The sequence below is a fragment of the Mustelus asterias genome, chromosome 14 (assembly GCF_964213995.1).
Source record: "Mustelus asterias chromosome 14, sMusAst1.hap1.1, whole genome shotgun sequence".
Lineage (NCBI taxonomy): Eukaryota > Metazoa > Chordata > Chondrichthyes > Carcharhiniformes > Triakidae > Mustelus > Mustelus asterias.
This window is the reverse complement of record NC_135814.1, coordinates 60,674,088-60,697,883: the sequence shown is the minus strand read 5'-3', so window position 1 is coordinate 60,697,883 and position 23,796 is coordinate 60,674,088. Positions and strand designations below refer to the sequence as shown.

Here is a 23,796-nt window from a genome sequence, read left to right as displayed (position 1 = left end):
AGCTGAAACCCAGTTTACTGAAACTTCAGGTTTCACCATTGTAATATGACATCAAAACATAATTACTGTTCCAGGACGCTGTGCTTAATTATGTTTCATTCATTGTGGAGTTTAATTGAGCTTTTTAGAAGACCGATTTCTTTAGAAGAATCTTAATTGTTTATTGACAAAAGCAATATTAATATTAAATTTGAAAATATAAGACACCTTTTGATTATTTATTATTTAATTATCGAAACAGGGTACCACAAACTATTATTTCAAAATGAATAGCTTAACTTGAATTCCTTACCTATCTCATTATTCTCAAGATGATGAAGTGTTTGTGAGATGGAACATGTGAATAATGCAACAATTCAAATTCATTGAAGATACAAATGCAAAAAGCACAAATGTAAACATATCCATCTTTTGGTACCAAGAAAATACAGTTTTTATGTAATTACCTTCTTCTTGAAATATATGCATAGAAAATTTACTGACTTGCAGAAAATAGTGAGGTCATAAGTTCAGTTGCTATCTGTCAGCAACTAGAAATTTAATGTTTAGGGCGGTACGGTGGCACAGTGGTTGGCACTGCTGTCCCACAGCGCCAGGGACCTGGTTCAATTCCCAGCTTGGGTCACTGTCTGTGTGAAGTCTGCACATTCTCCCCATGTCTCCACGTTCTCCCCGTGGTTGCCTCTGGGTGCTCCGGTTTCCTCCCACAGTCCAAAAGACGTGTTGGTTAGGTGCATTGGCCATGCTACATTCTCCCTCTGCGTACCCGAACAGGCGCCAGAGTGTGGTGACTAGGGGATTTTCACAGTAATTTCACTGCAGTGTTAATGTAAGCCTACTTCTGACACTAATAAATAAACTTTAAACAGCGCCATTACAATTGTTATTGCAAATTGGCAAAATTACTTTTCTTTCACTCACAGATGCAGTCAGGCTGGCGTTCAACAGCGTAACCGTGAACAACGTACTGATACATACCAGTGTAGGCACTGAACTGCCTAAAACCACTTCAGTTATAGGAGAAACTGGAAATCTGAATGCACATGCAACAAAAACAGTGATATCAGTGGCAGCAGTAAGCGTGGATGGCACTGCAACCACTTCTGCCGAGTCAGAGGAAGAAAAAGCAAAAAAGCTTCTCTACTGTTCACTATGCAAAGTAGCTGTAAATTCATTGTCACAGCTAGAAGCACACAATACAGGTTGGTACAATCATGATAATTAATTTGACAGCTCAAACTGCTAAACTTTCCTGTTGCGTAATTTAATTGTTCGAGCGTGATCCTTTTAAGGGGAGAGAGTAATTATGTGGGCCTGGACAATTTGCATCGGTGGAAGATGTATTGTTTCTCAGTCACCTTTGTGAGTTAAGGCGCAGTGCCACTAAGTAAGAGGGGAAAAAAATTACTGTCAGTTTGAAAAATAAGTACGAATATACCTGTCACTGTACGTGCCAGGGAGAATATTAATGTGGGTAGCCAAATTGGCATGTTTTAAACTTTTTTTCTAATAGCATGAAACCTTCTACAGTGCGATCTTCAAATAATTACTACTCTTTATAGTGTTTCACATAAAAAACATTTACTTTCACAAAAAGATTTATGAACCTTACAAGATTCAAGTCCAGAAATCATTCAATTCTTTAATTGCTCGTTAAAAAAAGTTTTGCAATTACCAATTACTCCCTGTTGCATTTCCTTGCAGTTCACACATTGAGAAGTAACCTGTACTTACCTAAATATTTACTCACTCACAGCACCAAACACGAAACTGGGTTTTACGTACCCCCACCAGCAGGTTTGAAAGTAGGGGACATGTAGACTAGCAAGTGGCCTTCCCACCCCCAATCTGCCTGAAACTTTATGGGGTGCCGGGAGACATTATGCCGTCCACACACCCACCTTTGGGCCTACTGAGGTCAAAGTGGCTAATTAATAGCCACTTAAAGGCCTCATAGAGCCAACACTGTTATTTCGCCTCCAGAAAGCACAGCAGCTTTAACTTTGGGATCTAACAAGGAGGGTGCGTGTTCTTTGTGCACCTCTGGGGCCCATCGGAGGCAGCTTCTCCCCTTATCTCGTACCCCCCTCCCACCCCCCCACTCCCTGGGCACATTGGCATGGTGGGCCCGTCTGTAATTGGTCGGCTGTCCTCTAAGGCAGGAATTCCTCCAAGATAGGGGGTGGCAGTCTGAGCCAGGGGTCATGGTGCCCTGTAAAATCCTGCCTATGCAATCTGGTGAAAATAGGCTCTCAGTGCTTAGATAGGTTTTGGTTATAATTATATTCAGATCTGACACAAAGGTTTGATCAATAAGTACACAGTTCAACGTTCTCTAAATTGTAATGTGTGTATTTGAAGGCTGTATCCAATTTTCTCCTTAACACCTCCGGGCATTCATGCTCTGTTCCCCTCCAAATTGCTGTATTCCTCCTTCCTATCCCTCCTCTGCTCAGTTTACCCTCAAATCTACATTTGTCGGCTCATCACCCAGCTGCCATTGTCATTTTTTTCATGCCAGCATTCAGCATTAGCATGATGGTATTGTTATACTTGTTCAAAACTTTGCAATCCTATTCTAGCAGCTCCTATCTACCTAGTGTATTCATTGCATTGCCTTTCTGGAAGATGAATGGCAGCAGTAGTGATTCTGGCAATGATAGTGAACAGCAACAGTCAGGCAGCGCAGCAATAGACAAAATGGTGAATTCCTATAAAATACAGGAATATTGGCGGCCTTAAACATACAACCGCACTCCCGAATGATGAGGTGGGAGCCATCAATCCTTGACCATAGCTGTGCCCTACATACACCACACACCATGCTTTCCTTCCAGCTGTTCATCCTGCACCCACCCGTCACGCTAACATAAAACCGTGTAGTATAGATTAACGGATAATTTATAGGATATAACAAACTATGGAGATTCTAAATTTGTTATATTACAAACAGGCTCCAAGCACAAAACAATGGTTGAAGCTCGGATTGGAGCCGGTCCTATTAAATCTTATCCCAGACCAGGATCAAAAGCTAAACTTCAAAATGGTACAAAGGGTTCAGGATTGCAAAACAAGACTTTTCATTGTGAAATCTGTGATGTTCATGTCAACTCAGAAATCCAACTCAAACAGGTAAATAGTAAATAATATCCAAAAAGGAAAGCTACTTCCAAAATCAATGACTTCTTTTCCATCATACAGATCAGTGTACTATAGTTTAATTAAATCTTCATGTTTTGTCTCTTCCAGCACATTTCCAGCAGGAGGCACAAGGACAGAGTAGCAGGAAAACCTTTGAAACCTAAATATAGTCCCTATAACAAACTGCAACGCAGTTCAAGTATCTTGGCAGTAAGTCTATAAAATTTCTATTTCCATGTTGATTCAGTGCTGAAAAGTACAAGGTCTTCAACTTTTGTTAGTGACCTGGATATAGTGTGAATGAAACTACAATCAGTAAATCTGTAAACTTCTAAATTTAAGGGATTTTATTTTGCACTTCTCCCTCACTATTACAATCAAAATGAAAAGTAGGGTCTGGAGTTTTGTGGAGTCAGGAGGACTCTGAGGAGCTTTAAAAATGGCAGGCAAGACCCGGTTGTGGATGTCTCACCCACCTCTCTGACAGATCACGTTTTTGCAGCAGGGGATGGGAGCAGGGTGTGACTCAAAGAGGAGGGAAACCCGAACTCGGTAGAGCCATTTGAATGGAATTCAAATAGATTCTATTTTGGCTGATACAAAGGCCTTAACTCACAATGCAGGAGTCACAAGTTGATGGAGTAAACGTAAACACCGTTCAAGAGTGGATAAGGGCTGTTTAAGTGCCATCTACTGAGCATCTTTAAATCCCCTGCCCTTTAAACTTTGGGGGGAAAGCCGGCTTAAACTTTCAGGTGAGAATTTAAAACACCCTTCTGTTGGACAGCTTTGATTATAGTCCAAATGATGTAGATGTAAAAAATGACTATTTGGTCATGCAATTTAAATGAAGTTATTTGTTGACATTTCCTCAAGTCCCACTGTAATGCCATTATGAATGCTTAGCTGGATTCAAAAACTATATTCAACTCAGCAGAGATTCCAAGTTCTCAATTTGATTGACAGTTTAAAGAGGTCACTAAAGGATTATCTGTGTTAGATGGGGGGGTCTGACTAGAAGTTTGTTTGCTTTCAGAAGCGATGAAACACTTGAGATTTAAAAGCTTTGAATAACTTTGTTGATTGGAAGTTTTTTCATGATCAAGTATGTATTAATTAGATTATTTGAAGTTATTTTAAAAATCTCCACATTGCCCATGATCAATACTCGGTGAGTGGCTTTGGAGTTGTCATGGGTCTAGGAGGAGCCTGGTGAATAGGTGAAGGAGTGAGGAAGAATGAAGGGTGAGGACTAGAGGAGCTGACAGCATCTAAAATAACTGGGACAATACCCCACAGTACCAAAGCGGGCCTTCTAACTAGCCTGTCTCGGCACCAACCCGTCCTCCTGACCATAGAATCCCTACAGTGCAGAAGGGAGCCATTCAGCCAGTGAGTCTGTACTGACAACAATCCCACCCAGGCCCTATCCCTGCAACCCCACGCATTCTCTCTCGTAATTCCCCTGACACTACGAGACAATTTAGCATGGCCAATCAAATTAACCTGCACAGCTTTGGACTGTGGGAGGAAACCAGAGCACCCAGAGGAAACCCACTTAGACACGGAGAATGTGCAAATACCACATAAACACTGACCCGAGGCCAGAATTGAACCCAGGTCCCTGGCGCTGTGAGGCAGCAGTGCTAACCACTGTGCCATTGTGTCACTTAGACTTTTTAAAAATTCATTCATGGGACATGGGTGTTGCTGGCTGGCCAGCATTTATTGCCCATCCCTAGTTGCCCTTGAGAAGGTGGTAGTGAGCCACCTTCTTGAAGCGTTGCAGTCCACATACTGTGAGTTGACCCACAATGCTGTTAGAGAGGGAATTCCAGAATTTTGACCCACAACTGCGAAGGAACGGCGATATATTTCCAAGTCAGGATGGTGAGTGGCTTGGAGGGGAAATTGCAGACTAGGAAACCCAGATATTCCTGGGTTACGATCCAGTTGGCTACCAGAACCTGGACTTGTTCATACTATGAAGAGCAGCCAAAAATTGCACCCAAGCAGTTGATTACATTGCTGTAGTGCAAAAGGTTTTTGTAACAAAAACATATTGCCAATTATGCAGTTGGTTGGACTTTTTCATTGGAAAAATTATTTAAAATACAAAAGTTGTAAAGCCCACAGCACACAGTTCAAATAAATTGCAATTGAACATTCAAATTTTGTGTAGTTCATAATGCTATGTATGGGGGAGAATAAATAAAGAAAAACCTCCAATTCTCTTTCCTTCTGTCCATAATCAGTGTGGTTTACTTTTGAAAGTGCGTGTGTATCTAAACCCCCGTTAGAGTATTTAAAAATACCAGCAGCAGGCTTTTGTGGGTTTAAACAAAAGGATTATTTATTCATACAACCAAAAAATCTAAATGTTACGTCAGTCACAGGCCACACAATCCAGAAAGATAAGGAAGATAGTGACCTTCTACTAACATTAAACCAAAAGAACAGTTAATAGTTCAACTGTCTTAGTGAGTCCATTGAAGAAGGAAGCTTTTTCCCACACTAGAATTGTCATCCTGAGCAGTTCAGAGAACTGGAGTCTGATATCAAGATTACAACAACTTTCTTTGAAAAGATGACTGGTTCAGTAGGTCACTCATGCATGTTGTATCAAAGGTCCAATTTGTTTACAGGTGAATTCAAAACTTTGGAATCAGGCTGTGAGCTTTTTAAAAGACTTAAAAGCCTCCTAAAAGTCAACAGTGGCATCGCTTTTCTGTGTAGCTGTTGTCTTGTCAGTGATATTCTATAGACTGACCCTTGCCCCAGGTCTCTGCTGAGATTTGGGATAAAACAAGTTTAGTATCAGAGAACCAGTTGCATTCACATGGTCAACACACTTTGATATACAATCAAAGATGTTTTTTTCTCATGATGTGTGGATAACTGGTCTGTCAGCTTTCCTTTGTTACATTGCAAACCTGGAGACATGGATCCTAGGAGTCTATTGACAGTTGTGAATTCCCCAAAGGTGTGCATTCCAGGCATGTCCACCCATTCTGAATTATTCAGGACATTCAGAAGCTTTATATTCTGTGATGAAATTGCAAGGATTACTCAACCCCCTTGGCAGCTAAACAGTTCATCCATGTCCATTTTTAAATCTGCAAAGGTAGTTCCACAGACACAACCAATGTTTAAAGTTATGAATATGACATGCCTTTTACTGGGCATCACAATAACCAAAGACCAAGTCCACACATTTCAGTCAAATTATTAAAAAGGCATTTAAACAGATCAGTCAATAGTTTTATTTACAAGTGTCACCAGTATTATTTTAGGCAGGGAAGTAGCTTTGAGTTACTATCTCTTAATAGACAGGAGTTGCATATAAATGTTTATATAAATCTTTACTGTGTCACATGAAATAGTAACTCACACTCGTAGTATGTATATCATGTGATAAAAGGTTACAACTGTATTGAGCTTTGAAACTTCAATAAGACATTTTTTGTGTTTCTTATTACCAGGCAAAGATAGCATTTCAAAAGGATTTAATAAAACCATTGGCACCTGGTTTTTTATCAAATCCTTTTGCAGCTGCAGCTATGACTTCTCCACTTTCTCTCCACCCACGTCCTGCTACCTCGCTGTTCCAGACAACTGCATTAACACCTGCCCTTTTGAGGCCGGCACCTGGACCCATCCGTGCATCCCCTGGCTCAATTCTCTTTGCACCTTATTGATTCTTTCCTTCCATGGGACAACATGAGGCCAGTAGAGACAGGAAAACAAACAACTTTTTTCTCTCTTGTGTTCGTCCCTGCTGTGACGTGTACAGACTGATCATAGGATCTTCCATGGACAGTGTGATCTCAGTGCTGGAATTACAAGATTTTTTTGTTAACTTATCAACACCAGGTTGTGATTTACAAGGGAACTTTTATAGGGTTTTTTTGCCCTTAAAATATATAATTGTTTTTATTTGGATTGAGTCTGACCACTGATGGAATCCATCTACAGACCAAGAGCAAATAATTAATTCCTGTTGCTGTAGACTTGAAATCAAGAGTCTTCCTAATAGAGGTGTACAAAAATATTCTTGATGTAAATGAACATCTCCTGGTACATAATGTAATACATTATGTGATAAATTGTGAATAACATACAAACAATTGATTCTGTAGTTTAAAACAATGTTGTGCTGTCAGGGATTGTGAAATGCTGTTACAGACCTGAGTACAATACTGTTGTAACTTGTGTAGTGATAGGATTGTTTCAGGTCTAATTTAAAACTCTAATGGTAATTTATGTTTAGTTGCAGTGTAGGTACTTGCAGATATTTACAGAACATTCTGTGAACCTTTTCTTTCACTTATTGTTTTGTCAGGGTACCTTACCCCTGTAACTTCATCACATGCAGATGTACTGGCTCATGAGATACAATTCACGTTTTGATGTTTTCATTTTTGCTCTGTGCTAAATTTGTTTTAACTTTTTGGTAGCATTTTTGCCAGTTTTGCTGCTAAATAATGTGAAAGATGCATTTGAAGTATCAGCTCAATGTATTGCACAATTTATGACAATTCTCTTGCAGAACTTTTTAAAGAAATATTTAGGTCATTTTATTTTGCAGACTTCGACTTCTTCCATTGTGACGTTTAGCTGTGACGCTGCTGCATTCATTTGCAGCACTTCAATGCAATAATGTACAGAAAATAAATAATTTTAGAGAAAATATAATTTTAGGCTTTATTGAACGTGTTGCAATACCATTTGCCTTGAAAATAAAGGCTAAAGAGATATGCAGTGCATAAAATAAATTGGTGTTTGTATTTTTCAATACTCAGAAGACATTACAATTATGAGGTGCATTGATCAAATCTCAGTAACTTCCATCAAGTACTCCTTGTAAAATGTCCAGTGTTTAATACATGTCAAAATAAAACTAACACTGTCTACCATTTCAGAAACAATTGACTGTTTTTCATTAGATTGAAAATTGTTCAACCATATTTCTTTTAATTTTAATAATAGTGTTCATCCTAAATTCTTTGATTCTTTGTTTCAGTAATAGGTATTTATAAAGAACTGAAAATTATACAACTGACAGTCTGAAGGCGTCTGACTAACTTTCCTTTTGGCTTGACATCTTGGTCCCTCTGTAATAGCACATGCAAACAGATTGAATTCCACTTACAGTCATGGCCTTAATGTGCAGTTCTTAAGCCTGATGATCAGCATGACACTACATTGTTTCAAAACCCCACTGTGGCAAAGGCATGAATAGTGGGCTGCAGTGCGAAGAGTCAATAAGGGTGAGTTTCTCTCTTTCAGTGATTGAGAGAACAACACTACAGTGACATGTTAGGAGCCTGTAAATTAAAGATATAGGGGGCAATTCTCCCAGCCCGCTGCGCAGTGGGCCAGGAGACTCAAGCAAAGGCCACGTAGCGGGCTTCCCGCTGTGCACCACGGCCTCCACACGTCTCCATTACCTTTTCATTAGCGGGCCCAGGACTGAAGTCTCCAGGCCCACTAGCCTCTCCACCCCCGCCAGGAGTGTTTCACTCCAGCGGGGTTTACAACAGCTCCCCACCAGCGGGGAGCTTGTCAGCCCGACCCCGCTGGAGTGAAGGGGGGCCATGGAGGCCCCCCTAGAGGTCAGAGTTAAGGGGGATGCCTCCTGGACATTGCCAGCTTGGCAGTGTCAGCCTGGTCCCCTGGCACTGTCCAAGGGACAAAGTGGCAATGCCCAGGGGGCACCTTGGCACTGCCCACTGGGCATCGGGCAGTGCCAAGGGGGTGGGGACTATAGGGGTGGGGCTTCTGGGGGAAAGATTGGGGTGGGCAGGGGGTCCCACTGCCACTCTGCATTTGGGGCTGGCCATTGGGATGGGAGCTGGAAGTTGGCCTGATTGGGGGAGGGGGGGGGGGGGGGGGGGTAGGGTCAGGAGATCAGGACTGGCAGGGGGGGAGATCAAGGCGGGCCGGTGGGTGAGTCGAGGGTGACCCCGGCATATCCGGGGGGGCCAGCGATCGGGGGGGTGTGGGGGTCAGAGGGACAATGATGCGGGGTCGCGGGACTGGCCAGCGATCGGGAGGCCAGCAGTGTGGGGCTACTGTGCATGCACCAATCTTGACGATGACAGATTGCTGCATGCACAGTGACCTCAGCGCTATGTTTCTGGCCCCTCCAGCGGGAATAGGCCCCACCCAGAGATTTTTCACACTAGTGAGATTCACATTACTGCATTCTGCATTTTGAAAATCCTGCTGAAAAAACCAGCAGGATTTACTCCAGTTTTTTACACGAATTCAGCACTGAGATTTTTTTTGGGAGAATCCCACCCATTGTGGTTCCACAATAGCAACAGGCACAGCACCTACGTATGTTGTACCAATTGTTCTTTTGGTGGAATAGTGTAAGACAAGGATGGAAACTAACGGAATTAATTAAAAGGATTTGTCAAAATATGTTCTTAGAAGAAGGCAGTCAGATTTAATAATTGTATAGGTTCTCCAATTTCTCTTCTGCTTTGTCCTCCATTTCAAAAAAAACTTTTAAAAATGCGAGTAACCTTCAAACTTCAGGCCTCTTCACCTTATTGAAAAATGGATTGTACAATGGATATTTCTCAACCAGTTGTCCCCCGCATCCCGCTAGGATATCCTAGATACAACCAGGACAATCTGTTCTTCATGTATTTTGTCAAATCATAGAATCACACACCTAGCCAGTTCAAAATAAGTTGAACTTTTAATTTTAAGATGGTTGTCAGAAACTAATGCACCGCAGCTCGCGTCATAAGTTTAAATGTTTAATTTACTCACCAAAATGGCCTTTTGTTTACCTCTGCTACTGTTAGACCCAAAATTAAAGACACTTTAACCAAGTTTATCTCAATAAACTCAGAATAACAACTTTAATACGATACATAAATTCTATTTTTTTAAATCATTTTCAAGAACCTTTTAAAATTCCCCCACACACAAATAAACAAAGAACAAACAAATAGGTTCTCTGCAGAAATGGGTCATTGAGGAAAGAAACTTGATAAAGATACATAAAGTTCACAGGGTTCTGACACTGTTGATCTAGTGCTCCCTCATGTGCAGGCACAGCCAGTAGCTGTCTGTAGGTTCTCACCAATGTAGTTTTGGCATGGAGGACAATAGAGCTGGATCAATCATTCCTGTCTCAGCTTCTGAAGTTTTCAAATGCAGACAAGTTTCACTGAGATGAGGTTTCCGAGCTGGATACTGACAATCGCACTGTATTTCAAGCAAATCAAGGAGATTCCCATCAAATAAAGTAACTATACTTCATTAAGCAAACAGCTCTCCTCACAACAAACCCCCTCCCACCCCTTGTTAACAGTCCAAGGTGAACTTTTTTAAAGGACATCCAGGTCAGCATCCCAGTGTCCAAATAATGCAATGTCATCAACATTTTAAAACAAAATATTGTTCTTGAAGTTATGGTTCGAACACTGTGAAGATCAGTTTCTAGTTTAATGAACTTTTGAATGCAACATATTAAATCATGCCTCTGTGAAGTAATGTCCACAGTGTGAGAAGTGTGATTGTAATCCTGCAAAAAGACTTTTGTGGTATATTATCTATGTGATTAATTATGGGATGCTGATACTAATTATAGGATGTGATCAATTCCATTATGTTCTTATGTTGTTTGATGCAAATCTTCTTCAAATTGTAGCCTGATATAAGTAGTTATAAATTATTACGCAGAGTTCTTTCTGTAAAGACGTCTAAAGTACTGATACCTGTGCAACTTTCTTCGTTATAGTTCTTTTCACAACTTTGTGAAGTTATTGATCTAATAATTTATTCTGAGCAGTGGTGGGTGCTCCAGTTCTGCAATGGTATGGATTATGCTGAACCAAAATATTTATTTAAATCACGTTATTGCAGAAAATTGTTGCATTTTGAATGCACAGAATACCATTAAGCACACCCCACTCATACCAAGGCTAATGCTCCAGCTGGAGCAGATTTAATCTCATTTTCCTTTTTTTTATATCACAAAGACAGATTCTCAGTGCCTTTGCCTGCAGAAGTGCTAAATGCAAAGTTTAGAACAAAGGTGTTGTGACCCATTTTGCCTTGTCTTCAGTTCTGCTGGACCTGCAATCGACGCAGGCCCATTATTGCCATGTAAACAAGGTTGATGGGGTCATTCCCAGTTTTACCATTCCTTTTTCTTGAAGCAGGAAACCTGGTTTACACTGGCACCATGCTGGAATGCCCCCTGAAAGCAGAGAGTCTAAGCGGGGCCAACAGCAGGGCAAAGACCCAAATGGATCCTGAGTCTCACTAACCTTCTTAATTTGAATAGCCTATTCACTTGGACAGAGTCAAATCCTTCAATTATTTTAAAAATCTCAATCATATCTCTTCAAAAGTCAATGCTTTTCTGAAGTTAAATTGCACCAGCACTCTTATCATATCCTGGCAACTGAGTTCCTCTAATCTAGGGAGCCCCTGAAACCTTCCTGGGGCTCCCATCTCCCTCAATGTTTGGGTAGTAAAACTGGAAAAATACTTTGATGCAGCCAGACAATACTTTGGAAGTGCTGGGCAGAATTCTCCAGCTGCACTCGTCTAAAAGCTGGAAATTCCCGCTCGACCGTCAATGGTGTTTCACATTCTCCGCAACCCGCCCGCTAAAATTCCAGTGGCAGGCGGGATTGGGAGAATTCCGACCAGGATCTTAACTATCCTGACAATACATGTGAACACCTTATTTGCTTTTATGATAGCTTTGTGGCCTGGTCATAGAACATTACAGCGCAGTACAGGCCCTTCGGCCCTCGATGTTGCGCCGACCAGTGGAACCAATCTAAAGCCCCTCTAATCTACACTATTCCAATATCATCCATATGTTTATCCAATAACCATTTGAATGCTCTTAATATTGACGAGTCCACTACTGCTGCAGGCAGGGCATTCCACGCCCTTACTACTCTCTGAGTAAAGATGTATCTTTAATGAATATAAACAGTTCTTACTTTTTCAGTAGATAAAATGTGAAGTAGAAATTTAAATAAATGCTCCAAAAGTGAATCCAATTTGTACAGTATTGTCAGATATTTACTGCCTTTTCTTGCACTTAATCTCTGTCATCTCCCTGATTATTTTATAGAAATTATCATGTATTTTTCCTGAGTGTGATTACTAAGATGCAGAACACAAATTTAATCAACAGTTGGATAGAAAAATCTTGTGACATTTAAAATTATAATCTTGAAACCACCAGGAAGTTTCTGTGACCTACTTGAAGAACCTTTTTTTTAAACTTACACAGAGATGGATTCAGAAATAGTGGAATGAAAGGCACCTTCCAACAAAATAATCTGAATGAAGTAACACAGACACATTAAGAATCATAGAAATTTACAGCATGGAAGTAGGCTTTTGGGCCCATCGTGTTCATGCTGGCCAACAGCCAGCCAGACTAATTACACTTTCCAGCATTTGGTCTGTGGCCTTGCAGGTTACGGCACTTAATTCATGTGCATATCTAAGTACTTTTTAAATGCTATGAAGGCTTCTATGACCCTTTCAGGCAGTGATTTCTACCCTCTGGCTGAAAACACTTCCTACAAATCTGCTCTAAAACTCATTCCTCTTACTTTAGTTATCGATCCTTCAACCAAAGGGAATAGGGCCTTGCTAGTCATGATTTCATACACTTTAATTAGATCTCCCCTCAGACAACTCTGTTCCAATCTTAACTTATAAATACATTTATCCAATCCAAGCCACATACTCAAAAATCTCCTCTGTATCCGTTCTAATACAGTCACATCTTCCATATGGTACAGCGGCGAAACAGCTCACAGTACTCCAGCTGTGGCCGAGCTAGTTTGTGTTATACAGTTCCAGCAAAATCTTCCTAAGTAGAAATTTAATATAAAATTAAGTAGCTTGTAAATATCTTGACCACCTTGTCTACATGTCCAGCCACCTTCCAGGCGTGGTTCCTCTGCACCTCTATACTGCATCTACCATTTACTTAACATTACTCAATTAGTTCACAGCTTGGAGTGGTCTATTTCAATGCAATGAAAATTGTTCCGAATTAGCTCTGGAAAACTCTGTAATCTTCTGCTTCGTGTGCTGTCTTTGGACGTACACTGGCCTTTGCAGCATCAACTACGGAAACAATCAGGCAATCTCCAATCAGCAACACAACTAACTTTCTCGCAGGTTTAGCCGTGTTTGCAGGTTTTGCATGTCCTTTCACAGGATGGCATCAATGTCAAATGGTGTCTTGACCAGCACTTGATGATTTCGAGCTCTTGTGTGGTTTAAGTCCACTATGATTGGTCAGCATGGCGATATGACAAGCTTAGACAAGTTTGGTGAACCTGGAATTACTAATGGAAAATTTGAGCTTATCCTGGGTATCATCCTATAGGACTTATTATTCTGTCAGCAGGAAATTCATGTCATTTGAGTTTGCCTCAATACGATTTCACTGTGGCGAGGGAATGGAATTTGAAACAGGAACCAAAAGTAATTGCTTTAGTCGTCCCATGTTTAGGGTGGCACAGTGATTAGCACTGCTGCCTCGCAGCGCCAGGGAACTGGGCTCAATTCCCAGCTTGGGTCACTGTCTGTGTGGAGTTTGCATATTCTCCATGTGTCTGTCTGGGTTTCCTCCGGGTGCTCCGGTTTCCTCCCACAGTCCAAAGATGTGTGGGTTAGGTTGATTGGTCATACTAGAGTGTCCATTAGTGTCAAGAGGATTAGCAGGGTCAATATATGGGGTTACAGGGATAGGGCCTGGGTGGGAGGCTCAATGGGCTGAATGGCCTCCTTCTGCACTGTAGGGATTCTGTGATTCTTAATTGGAGTAAATTTCTGCTCATCGCCATTTCCCCTCTTTTTGCCAATTAAAAAAATGATGATGTTTGGTTGCCAACCCACTTGCCAGAAGAAGGTTTCTCCCTGCTTGTTCTCTTAAAATCCCTTCATAATTTTGGATGCATCTCTTATGTCTCTCTTTCACCTCCTCTGCTGTAAGGAGAATGAGAAACCCAGCTTCTCAAATCTCTTCACCTTACACAGGTCCCTCCGCTGGCATCGTCCTGATAAACTGAGGGTAATTCCATGATCCACATGCAGAAGATCAATTAGAATTTTTCTGCAGTTCTCCAATCCACTCCGTTCCTTTTAAGCAAAAGCCTTGCTGAGTGAACAGGATCACAGAATTATTGCATAAATGCAGAGAATAATAAAGATTATTAGGAAGTTCAAAGCATTAAATACTGTGGGTACAATTTTACATAGAAACTAGAAGCAGCAGTAGGCCATTCAGCCCTTCAAGCCTATCCCCCCATTCATTTTGATCATCAAATTCAGTATCCTGATCTCCACCCCCCCACCCCCCAACCCCTCCAATATCCCTTTAGCCCTTAGAGCTAATTTCTTCTTGAAATCAGACAATGTTGTGGCCTCAACTACTTTCTGTGATAGTGAATTCCACACATTCACCACCCTCTGGGTGAAGAAATTTCTCCTCACCTCAGTTCTAAAAGGTTTACCCCTTATCCTCAAACTATGACCCCTAGTTCTGGACTCCCCCACTATTGGGAACACTCTTTCTGAATCTACCCTGTCTAACCCTGTTAGAATTTTATAAGTTTCTATGAGATCCCCTCTCACTCTTCTAAATTCCAGTGAATATAATCAACTTAGTCTCTCCTCATATGTCAGACCTGCCATCCCAGGAATCAGCCTGGTAAACCTTCACTATACTCCCTCTATAGTAAGGACATCAGCTGTGATTCTGCCCCCAAAATTCTAAGTGTCGAATTCACATGAAAACTGGAGTAAATCAGGCTGTTTTTTTAAGTGGGAGTTTCGAAATGCATCTCCCACACTCTGTGCACTTCAGAGTGCCCCAGTGTGAATTTCGATAAAAATCAGGGGGTGGGGCCTATTCCTGCTGGTGAGGCTAGCAACATAGCGATGAGCAGGCCACTGCACATGTCAGTGCCGAGATCGGCGCATGCGCAGTGGCCCCTTTGTGCCGGCCTCCCGATTTCTGGCCAGACCTGCGACCCCCGCACCACTGGCTTACTGACGCCCCCAAGGCCTGATCGCTGGCCCCCTGAGCATGGCTGGGCCAGCCTCGCCCCCTTCCCGGCCCCAGCCCTGATCAAACCTCCGGTCTCCCCTCCCCCCCACCAGCAGCACCAAACCCCCCACTGTGAGTCCCTCCTCCCCTCCCCTAGCTGCCCCAACACCCCCCCCACCCCACACCGATGTCCAGCCCCGATCACTGGCCCCACTCCCTCTGCTGGATCCCAAAGTGCAGAGTGTCCGCAGCACCCCGCATCCCCACCGATTCCTGCATTAGGCCCCGCCCCACTGGCACTGCCACATGCACAATGGGCAGTGGCAAGATGCCCCCTGGGCATTGACACTTTGCCCCTTGGGCAGTGCCAAGGGGCACTGGCTGCATTACCAAGATGGCAATGTCCAGGGGGCACCACCCCCCAGCACCCCGATTGTCCCCCTTCGCTCCAGCGGGGTCAGGCTGCCTGAAAGTGGGGAGCTACTGTAATCCTCGCTGGAGGGGTGGGGGGGAGATGCGAGTGGGCCCGGAGATTTCAGTCCCAGGCCCGCTAATTGTATTTAAAATATATTTAAATGTGTATTTGAATAATATATGCGGCTCACCGCCGATCTCCGGCGCGGAGCTGATGCCGGCGGAAATCCGGCACTGGGACACGCTATTGGGGCAGGACACCCAGCATGGATCCCACGTGTCGGTCACCACTTGAATCTCCTGGCCCGTTGCGCTAAAACATTAGCACAGCAGGATGGGAGAATCACCCCCATCCTTCCTCAAATAGTGACACCAAAACTGTACACAGTACTCCAGGTGCGGCCTCACCAATGCCCTATACAATTGCAGTAAAACATCCCTATCCCTGTACTCAAACCCTCTCGCTATGAAGGTCAACATATCATTTGCCGCCTTTACTGCCTGTTGTACCTCGGCATTTACTTTCAGTGACTGATGCACGAGGACACCAAGGTCTCTCTCAATTTACACCCATCCAAGTAATAATCTGTCTTCCTATTCTTGCCCCAAAGTGGACAGCCTCACATTTATCCACATTATACTGCATCTGCCATGCAGATGCCCACACACTCAGCCACACATCACACTGAAGCATCTCTGCATCCTCCTCACAGCTCACCCTCCCACCCAACTTTGTATCATCTGCAAATTTGGAGATAATACATTTAGTTCCCTCTTCAAAATCATTAATATATAATGTGAACAGTTGGGGCCCAGCACAGATCCCTGCGGAATCCTACTAGTTACTGACTGCCAATCAGAAAAAGACCTATTTATGCCAACTCTTTGCTTCCTATTTGCTAACCAGCTTTCTATCCATCTCAAGACATTACCTGCAATCCCATGTGCTTTAACTTTACAGAGTAGTCTGTTATGTGAGGCCTTATCTGAGAGTCTAGGTCCCTCCCATCAGCAGGATTTTATGGTCCCGCAATGTACATTTGAAAAGCGCGCTGTGTTTTACAGTCCCGCTCCCGCCACGAAGAGAGAACATCTGAATCCAGAACGTTTATCTCGACTCTGCAAGAAGGATTGGAAGTAAACAAACTTCCAATCAGTATTTTCAACAGTTGTTTTAATGCAGGTAAAAACCTTGGGGATTGGAGAGGAGATCACATTCTATTAATTTTTCTATTAAAATGAACTATTGAGACAAATTTGATGAACTATAGACCAATATTCAAACAATTTTGTGCGATATTATTACTGTTCATCTGAAGAACAAAGAAGTTTTGAAAGTTCACCTGGTTTTAAAATCAATGAATCATGTTTTGTACATCAACTGGAATTGATTGAGCACATAACTGGTGGCCCTCAAGGGTTAATCAGTAGACAAAGAGAGGCCAGTGATATGCAGTTAGGTGTGCTTACCCAGTCTAGTTCTTAACTCTACTACTGTTGCTAACTGGATCTGATCCTCACTTTATCATTCTCCATTTTTGCAGCCGTTAAAACAAATTAAAACAAGAGGAAAGTCTTGATCAAAACCATTTCTAATTCTTTAGTAATTTGATACTTGAATACTACTGTAAAATCTTGTACATCATTTTGGTACACATTACACATCTTGGGCTCTTTTGTTACTTTCTTTGAATGGTGAATCAGTTGATTTTGTTATTTTGTAAACAAGAACTAAAATATGTCCAGAATTTTCCGTTGATTTTGTTGCTTGACATTCAGGGAGAAACATTGCAGTGTCATTTTTGGATAAAAGATTCAAGTTATGCTACTATCATGCTAAAATTGTTCTTTCGTCCTGTTCTTTTTATAGCCCCCTTCCATTTACACTCTTGTAAGTTTTGCCTACTGCAACATCTTATGCATCATCTTGATAGGGATATCTTCCAAGGTAAGTGAATCATGACTGTTGAGCTGCTGGCTGCAAACATGAACCCATTAAACATGCTAAAGGCTTCAATGTAATTCAGAAAACTTTAATCATTTTGATCAAAGTAGGTGCCTCAAAATAACATAAAACAATGGGTTGTTGGCCTAGAAGGAGAAAGTTAGTAAAAGGAGGAGCTGCAGATAGATGTACTATGTAACATTGCGTGACTGCACATTCAGTGAATACTGGTTGAGGCACCAATTTTAATGACAGTGCCCTGAATTTCAATCTCCTGTTTCTTGGTAAGTCATTACATTGTGCATTGGGTTGTAACAGAGCTGTCACTAGAGATGCAACATTTGAAGAAGATGTGACATACACCATTTCCTTTTGTATGGTACAATATCAAGCTGAGACAAGACAAATGTTATTCCCAGATAAACAACTATTCAATAATCATTCTCAAAGGGTGGAAATGTGAACCCATGTCGCCGTCTGTGTGAATGGCGGCACGGGTTGAAGATCCGGAGGTTGCAGTCCTCGCCGGCGAGAATGCAACTTCGGATTTTCCCCAACTCTCGCCAGCGATGTCATCAAACGTGTTATACATTGGTGGAGTGTCCAGTTGTGATTGTCTCCGCCCCCCCCCCCCCCCCCCCCCCCACCAGTGACATTACCCCTGTAGAATAAATTTATATCTAATTGTCAGGCCTCTATGAGTGATAATCCCCCTGTGCCCCAGTTATATTATCCAATCACGTCAATTTGAGGGCATTTACGTGAATTACGCCAACCTTCCCATGGTGGCCAAAATCTGTCGGAGGAGCTCAGGTGAGGGCACGGCTCAGAGAGAAGAGGGTCATACCTGGACAGTACCAGGGCACTGCCTGCGGGCATTGCCTCCAGCACTGCCCAGACACTCACTCCAGCACTGCCCTTGGCATTGCCCCCTAGCAGATATTATGTGGGGTAATGGGGATAGAGTGCAGACTGGATGGACCAAATGGCCTCTTCTGCATTGCAGAGATTCAATGACAATTGCATGGGACACAATTCAGAGAAGGTTCACTGGACTCATTTCTGTGATGAAGGGCTTATTTTGTGAAGAAAGGGCTGGATCCATACCCATTGAAGTTTAGAAAAATGAGAGGTGATCTTATACAAGATTCCAAAGAGACTTGTAAGGGTCAATACTGGGAGGATGTTTCCACTTGTGAGGGAGGGACTAGAACCAGAGAACATAAATTAAAAATAAGAGGTCTACCATTTAAGACATAAGTGAGGACAATTTCTCTCTCTTAAAGGGCCTTTCGTCTGTGGAATTTTCTTCACCAGAAAGCGTTGAAGACAGGGTCATTGGATTTATTTGAGGCAGAGATAGACAGATTTTTGATAGACAAAGAAGTCAAGGGTTATGGGGAACAGATGGCGATGTAGAGTTGAGGCCACAATCAGATCAGTCACGATCTCATTGGATGACGGAGCAAGCATGAAAGGTTGAATGGCCTACTCCTGCTCCAAAGTGCTATGTTCCTGTGTTCTTGCATTGGTAGGAATAAAATTATATAGCACATCCAGCACAGAACAGGTCATTTGGCCCAGCCTGTCCTCAAGCCTCCTCAAATTTTTTCTCATCTAAATTTCCTACTGTACCCATCTATTTCCATCCCCCTCTTATGCTAGTCCAGCTACCTCTTGAATGTATCGATACTATTCACTTCAATCACCCTGTGTGATAACAAGTTCTATATTCTCACCACTCCTTAGATAAAGCAGTAGCTTCTGAATGTCCTAATTGATTTCTTGTTGGACTATGCTATACTGATAGCCTGTAATTCCTTCCGGCCCCTTGTTTGTTTTTGAATTCATTGCCAGCGACTGAAGCAAAGCCCAGTCTTTTCAAAATGATTGCTGGCATCCACTGGTAACTTGATGTAATCAGTGGCATTCGTGAGCTGCTTTATATACTTATGGATTGTCCACTGATATTAGTAAAATCACTGATCAAAGGCTTACCTTGAGGTATATAACTTACTATCATGGGCAATAAATGGCCCACTGGCCATTGAGTTTTAGGTCTGGATACAAGAGGTTGCACAAGTCTGTGATGGCCTGTCTGGAGAAATATAGCTTCCTCATTCACTTAAGAAAGTGACGCTGGCCTTTAGATCCTCTGAGGTTTACAAGGCCTTTTGTGAGCAGTCAACTTCATATGTTGTTTCCTGAGAGGACTCAACTGCTGTTCTTGTGATTGCCCGGACTGCTGCTGTTATTGCTGCTCCTATAACTTTTCTTTAAACTGAAGTGCCAGGATAATATCTATCTTGAACTCTGTACTTGTTGAGGGTGTAGAAGTAGAATCTGCAAGTCTCTTGTGGGTATTCAAACAGTGCCGTAGCAAACAGGTACTTATAACCTGCTTGAAGGTGAATATTTTAAGTTGGGTTCCTTGCTTGTTGCTTTAAAAGTGTGTTCAGACCTTAATGGAACATCCACTTTGTTTACTTAAAATGAATTTGGGGTTTATGTCGCACTATGGAACCCCAATTCGAATACATGAATGTAGCTCCTGGAGCATATGTCAAATGGGTGTCAATTGTCAGAAACTGCCAATTAAGACACTGGAGGTAATATGGCAACAAGCAGGAGTAGGGTGTTAAGTCAATGACTGCCATTTTAACTCCATTATTGCTCCATTTCCACTAAGCAGAGGGAGTAAAAATGAGTTCTTTTGTCTCTTAGCTAATGGAGCCCAACATATGCAATTCAGAGCTAAAAAAGAATCTCACTTAGGAGTCGTTATCTTACATTTACTGTTCCAAACATTCAAATCAACAACTATTTTATATTTGAGGCAATACCTACTCATTAACACAGCCGATAACAACTATATTTAAATGAAAAATGATTATGATCAATTCATACCACACCCATACAACTTTGTTATATCTTCCACCATCTTCCCAATGTTCCTCAAGTCTGTCTTGCAACCCAAAAGAAGGAGAATGCAGTCTTACTATTTTAACCAAATATTAAGCTTGTGATGACACTTAAATAAATCCCAGAATCTTTGACTTTGAAATGTCTGTGTCTTTGTCTTCTAATTTTACCTTAAGACTGAACTGTGGATTTGCACGCCTAGATCTCTCTGTATGCTAATATTTCTAAGGGCTCTACCATTTACTGTATACTTTCCTTCTGCAGTAGACCTTCCAGATTGCATCACCGCACATTTGTCTGGGTTAAATTTCATCTGTTTATTTGGTAGCAAATACCATTGCTACCAAATAAACCTGTTGGACTTTAACCTGGTGTTGTGAGACTTCTTACTGTGTTCACCCCAGTCCAACGCCGGCATCTCCACATCTTAAATTTCATCTGCCATCTTTTGGGCCAGGTCTCCAGACAATTCATATCTTGCTGTATCCTTTGACAATCCTCCTCACTATCCGCTACTCCCCCAATTTTTGTATCATCTGCAAATTTACCAATACTAAAATGAATATTTTCCTCCTATTCATTTATATGTATTACAAACAACAGAGGCCCCTGCACTGATCCTTGTGATTTGGAAGGTCTACTTTTTTAAAAATACTTTTCCAATTCAATCAAATCAAATCCAATTCAGAGTCTCAACAAGTTGAGACATTTCAGATCCAGGCTGACAAGACAGGGCGAGCGACCAAATCACCCTGTCCTGGGCCTGATCTACATGAGCCAAGTTGATTGGAGGAGCAAAGCAACACCTCCTCCAAGACTTGAGCTCATTTGCATCTTAGCCAAAAGGCCGAGATGCAGCTTTTAAAAATTGCTTCATATGAAACATATGAAGCTTCAATGTAACCCAATGACCTCAACCAAGTGCAGCATCCAATCCATACTACACTTGATCTTAGCCAAAAGGCCGAGAAGCGATGGAAGGTCTACTGCAGAAGGAAAGTATACAGTAAATGGTAGAACCCTTAGAAATATTAGCATACAGAGGGATCTAAGCGTGCAGATCCACAGTTCCCTGAAGGTGGCAATTCAGGTAGACAAGGTGATCAAGAAGGCCTATGGCATGCTGGTCTACATCAGTCAGGGCATTGAGTATCGAGATTGGAAAATCATGTTGCAGCTTTATAAGATTTTGGTTAGGCTGCATTTGGAATATTGTGTTCAGTTCTGGTCGCCACATTAGCAGAAGGATGTTGATGCTTTAGAAAGGGTGCAGAAGAGATTTACCAGGGTGTTGCCTGGTTTGGAGGATAGGGACTATGAAGAAACTTGGATTGTTTTCATTGGAGTGTCAGAGGATGAAGAGGGATCTGATAGAGAGGTTATGACAGGCTTGGATAGAGTGGATAGTCAGGGTCTTTTCCCAGGGTTGAAGGGTCAATTACTCAGGGGTGTAGAGAGAGAGGGAAAGTTTAGAAGAGATGTAAGGGGCATGTTTTTCACACACAGGATGGTAAATGCCTGGGACGCACTGCTGGAGGAGTGGTGGAAGCAGATTCTATAACACGTTCAGGGAAGCATCTGGATAGATACATGAATAGGCAGGGAATAGAGGAATATGGACCATGTAGAAGCAAGAAAATATTAGATTAGAGAGACATCTGTGTCGGCACAGGCTTGGTGGGCCGAAGGACCTGTTCCTGTGCTGTACTGTTCTTTGTTTTTTGACTGTTATTATAGTCTGGCGTCTGCAGATTCCACAGACGTAGTGCATAATTTCACTTCTCAAATAATTGTTGGCTTCCTGTAAAAGTGATGGGGCGTTCCTCTGACAGGTTTCATTAGTTGAAATTTAGGTTTCTATTTCTAGTTCAGTATACCACAGACTGCAGATTCTGAAATGAAGTGCGGTGGATTTCAGGAAGACGGTAACACAAGCACAGTTGCCCTCTGCAGGAATACTGGAATAGTGTCAGAAAGCTTATCGGTTCACAGCAGCTGGAGATTAAAAAAAATTGGCTCATTAATCAATGGATGAGAACCTTGGCTTGGCTTTTCTCAACAGTGTGCTGGATCAGTTCAACTACATTTTGAAATCAAACCCCTTTTGTTGCGCCAGAATTGCTCTGCCTAATTGGGAGTTATAAAACAAAAACTGGTCTATGTTTGTGTCATAAATGATCACCGTGTTGCAGATTCCAATGTAATTTTCCTCCTATGGAACATAGTTCTCGCTCTCAAAGTTAAAATTTGCTTAATCTCAGACAGCTGCACTGTACATTAAAATTATAACCCTCAAATATCTCAATAGAAGACAGGCACCCAGCCAATTCCTTTAAAGGTTAGCTAGCTCAACCTTCTTCATGGTGTGCTCATGTAAAAAGATAGCATCAGTGTTTATCTTGTATGGCATACCAACAACCAAAGCAGATTTAGCAGATGTTATTGTGATATTCTTAGAAAAATGTCTACTGGGTGGGTACACTTTGGGCAAAAATTGTATTAATTTTTCGTCAATATTAACACTGAAGAAATACTGCAGTCCTAACAAAACCAACTATATGGAACAACTAACAGTAACAGGAATCTCGTTGTCAGTTAAGAGCTCTGCTGCGTTCGTTTAAAGCTCTACCTGCTCTTTTTGCATCCTTTTGAAATGTCATAGTTATTTGCTGACATATACACATGGTCAGTTGAAAGTTAATACTGGTGTTACAAGGCACTATTTTGAGAATCTTGTCTCTAAGATTGTTATTGCGTGTATAATATGTATACCAAGCACAGAACTAGCGTTTAACTAGTAAATTGGGAAAACTCATTTGAATATTTTTGTGGTGCTCTTGGGCATAGCCTATGATACATTGGGAGCAAAGGATCGGAAGATGAAACACTAGTTACCAGCGGCAATTGAAGGTGCTCTTGAAGTGCTAAAGTTATTTTGTTAATGCATTGACAAACTAAAGCCTCCTTCATGAAACAGTCATTGGAAGCAAAAATAGGGCCAGTAAACAGTCGGGTCATTCCAGTACAGAAAGCTGCCATTTGGCTCATCAACTCCATGCTAGCTCTCTGCAGAGCAATCCGGTCAGTCCCATTCCTGCAAGTAACCTGCAAATTTATTTTCCTCAAGTGGTCAGCCAACTTCTTCTGAAATCATTGATCATCTCTGCTTCCACCACCTTTGGAGATAGCAATTCCCCAGTCATTACCATTTGCCATGTGAAAAGGTTCTTACCCAGAACTTTTAAGTTGTGTCCCCAGTCCTTATAACATCGGCTAACAGGAACATCTTTTCTTTGTCCACCTTATCTAAACC

The 23,796-nt window shown here is 41.9% G+C and overlaps 1 protein-coding gene and 1 pseudogene across 7 annotated transcripts in view; one reads left to right on the top strand and one right to left on the bottom strand.

Annotated features, from left to right (window-relative positions):
* znf385b (zinc finger protein 385B) overlaps window positions 1-8,063 on the top strand; it is a 242,165-nt gene extending 234,102 nt beyond the window's left edge. For all 7 annotated transcript variants that reach the window (XM_078228498.1, XM_078228499.1, XM_078228501.1 and 4 more), the window contains 4 exons: window positions 924-1,202; window positions 2,954-3,132; window positions 3,250-3,351; window positions 6,624-8,063. In XM_078228498.1, coding sequence (XP_078084624.1) covers window positions 924-1,202; window positions 2,954-3,132; window positions 3,250-3,351; window positions 6,624-6,839 — 776 coding nt within the window. In that variant the 3' untranslated portion in view covers window positions 6,840-8,063. The remainder of the gene's footprint in view (window positions 1-923; window positions 1,203-2,953; window positions 3,133-3,249; window positions 3,352-6,623) is intronic.
* A 13,193-nt stretch (window positions 8,064-21,256) lies between these two features.
* LOC144504197 (U2 spliceosomal RNA) lies at window positions 21,257-21,459 on the bottom strand (annotated as a pseudogene).
* Window positions 21,460-23,796: the final 2,337 nt, after the last annotated feature.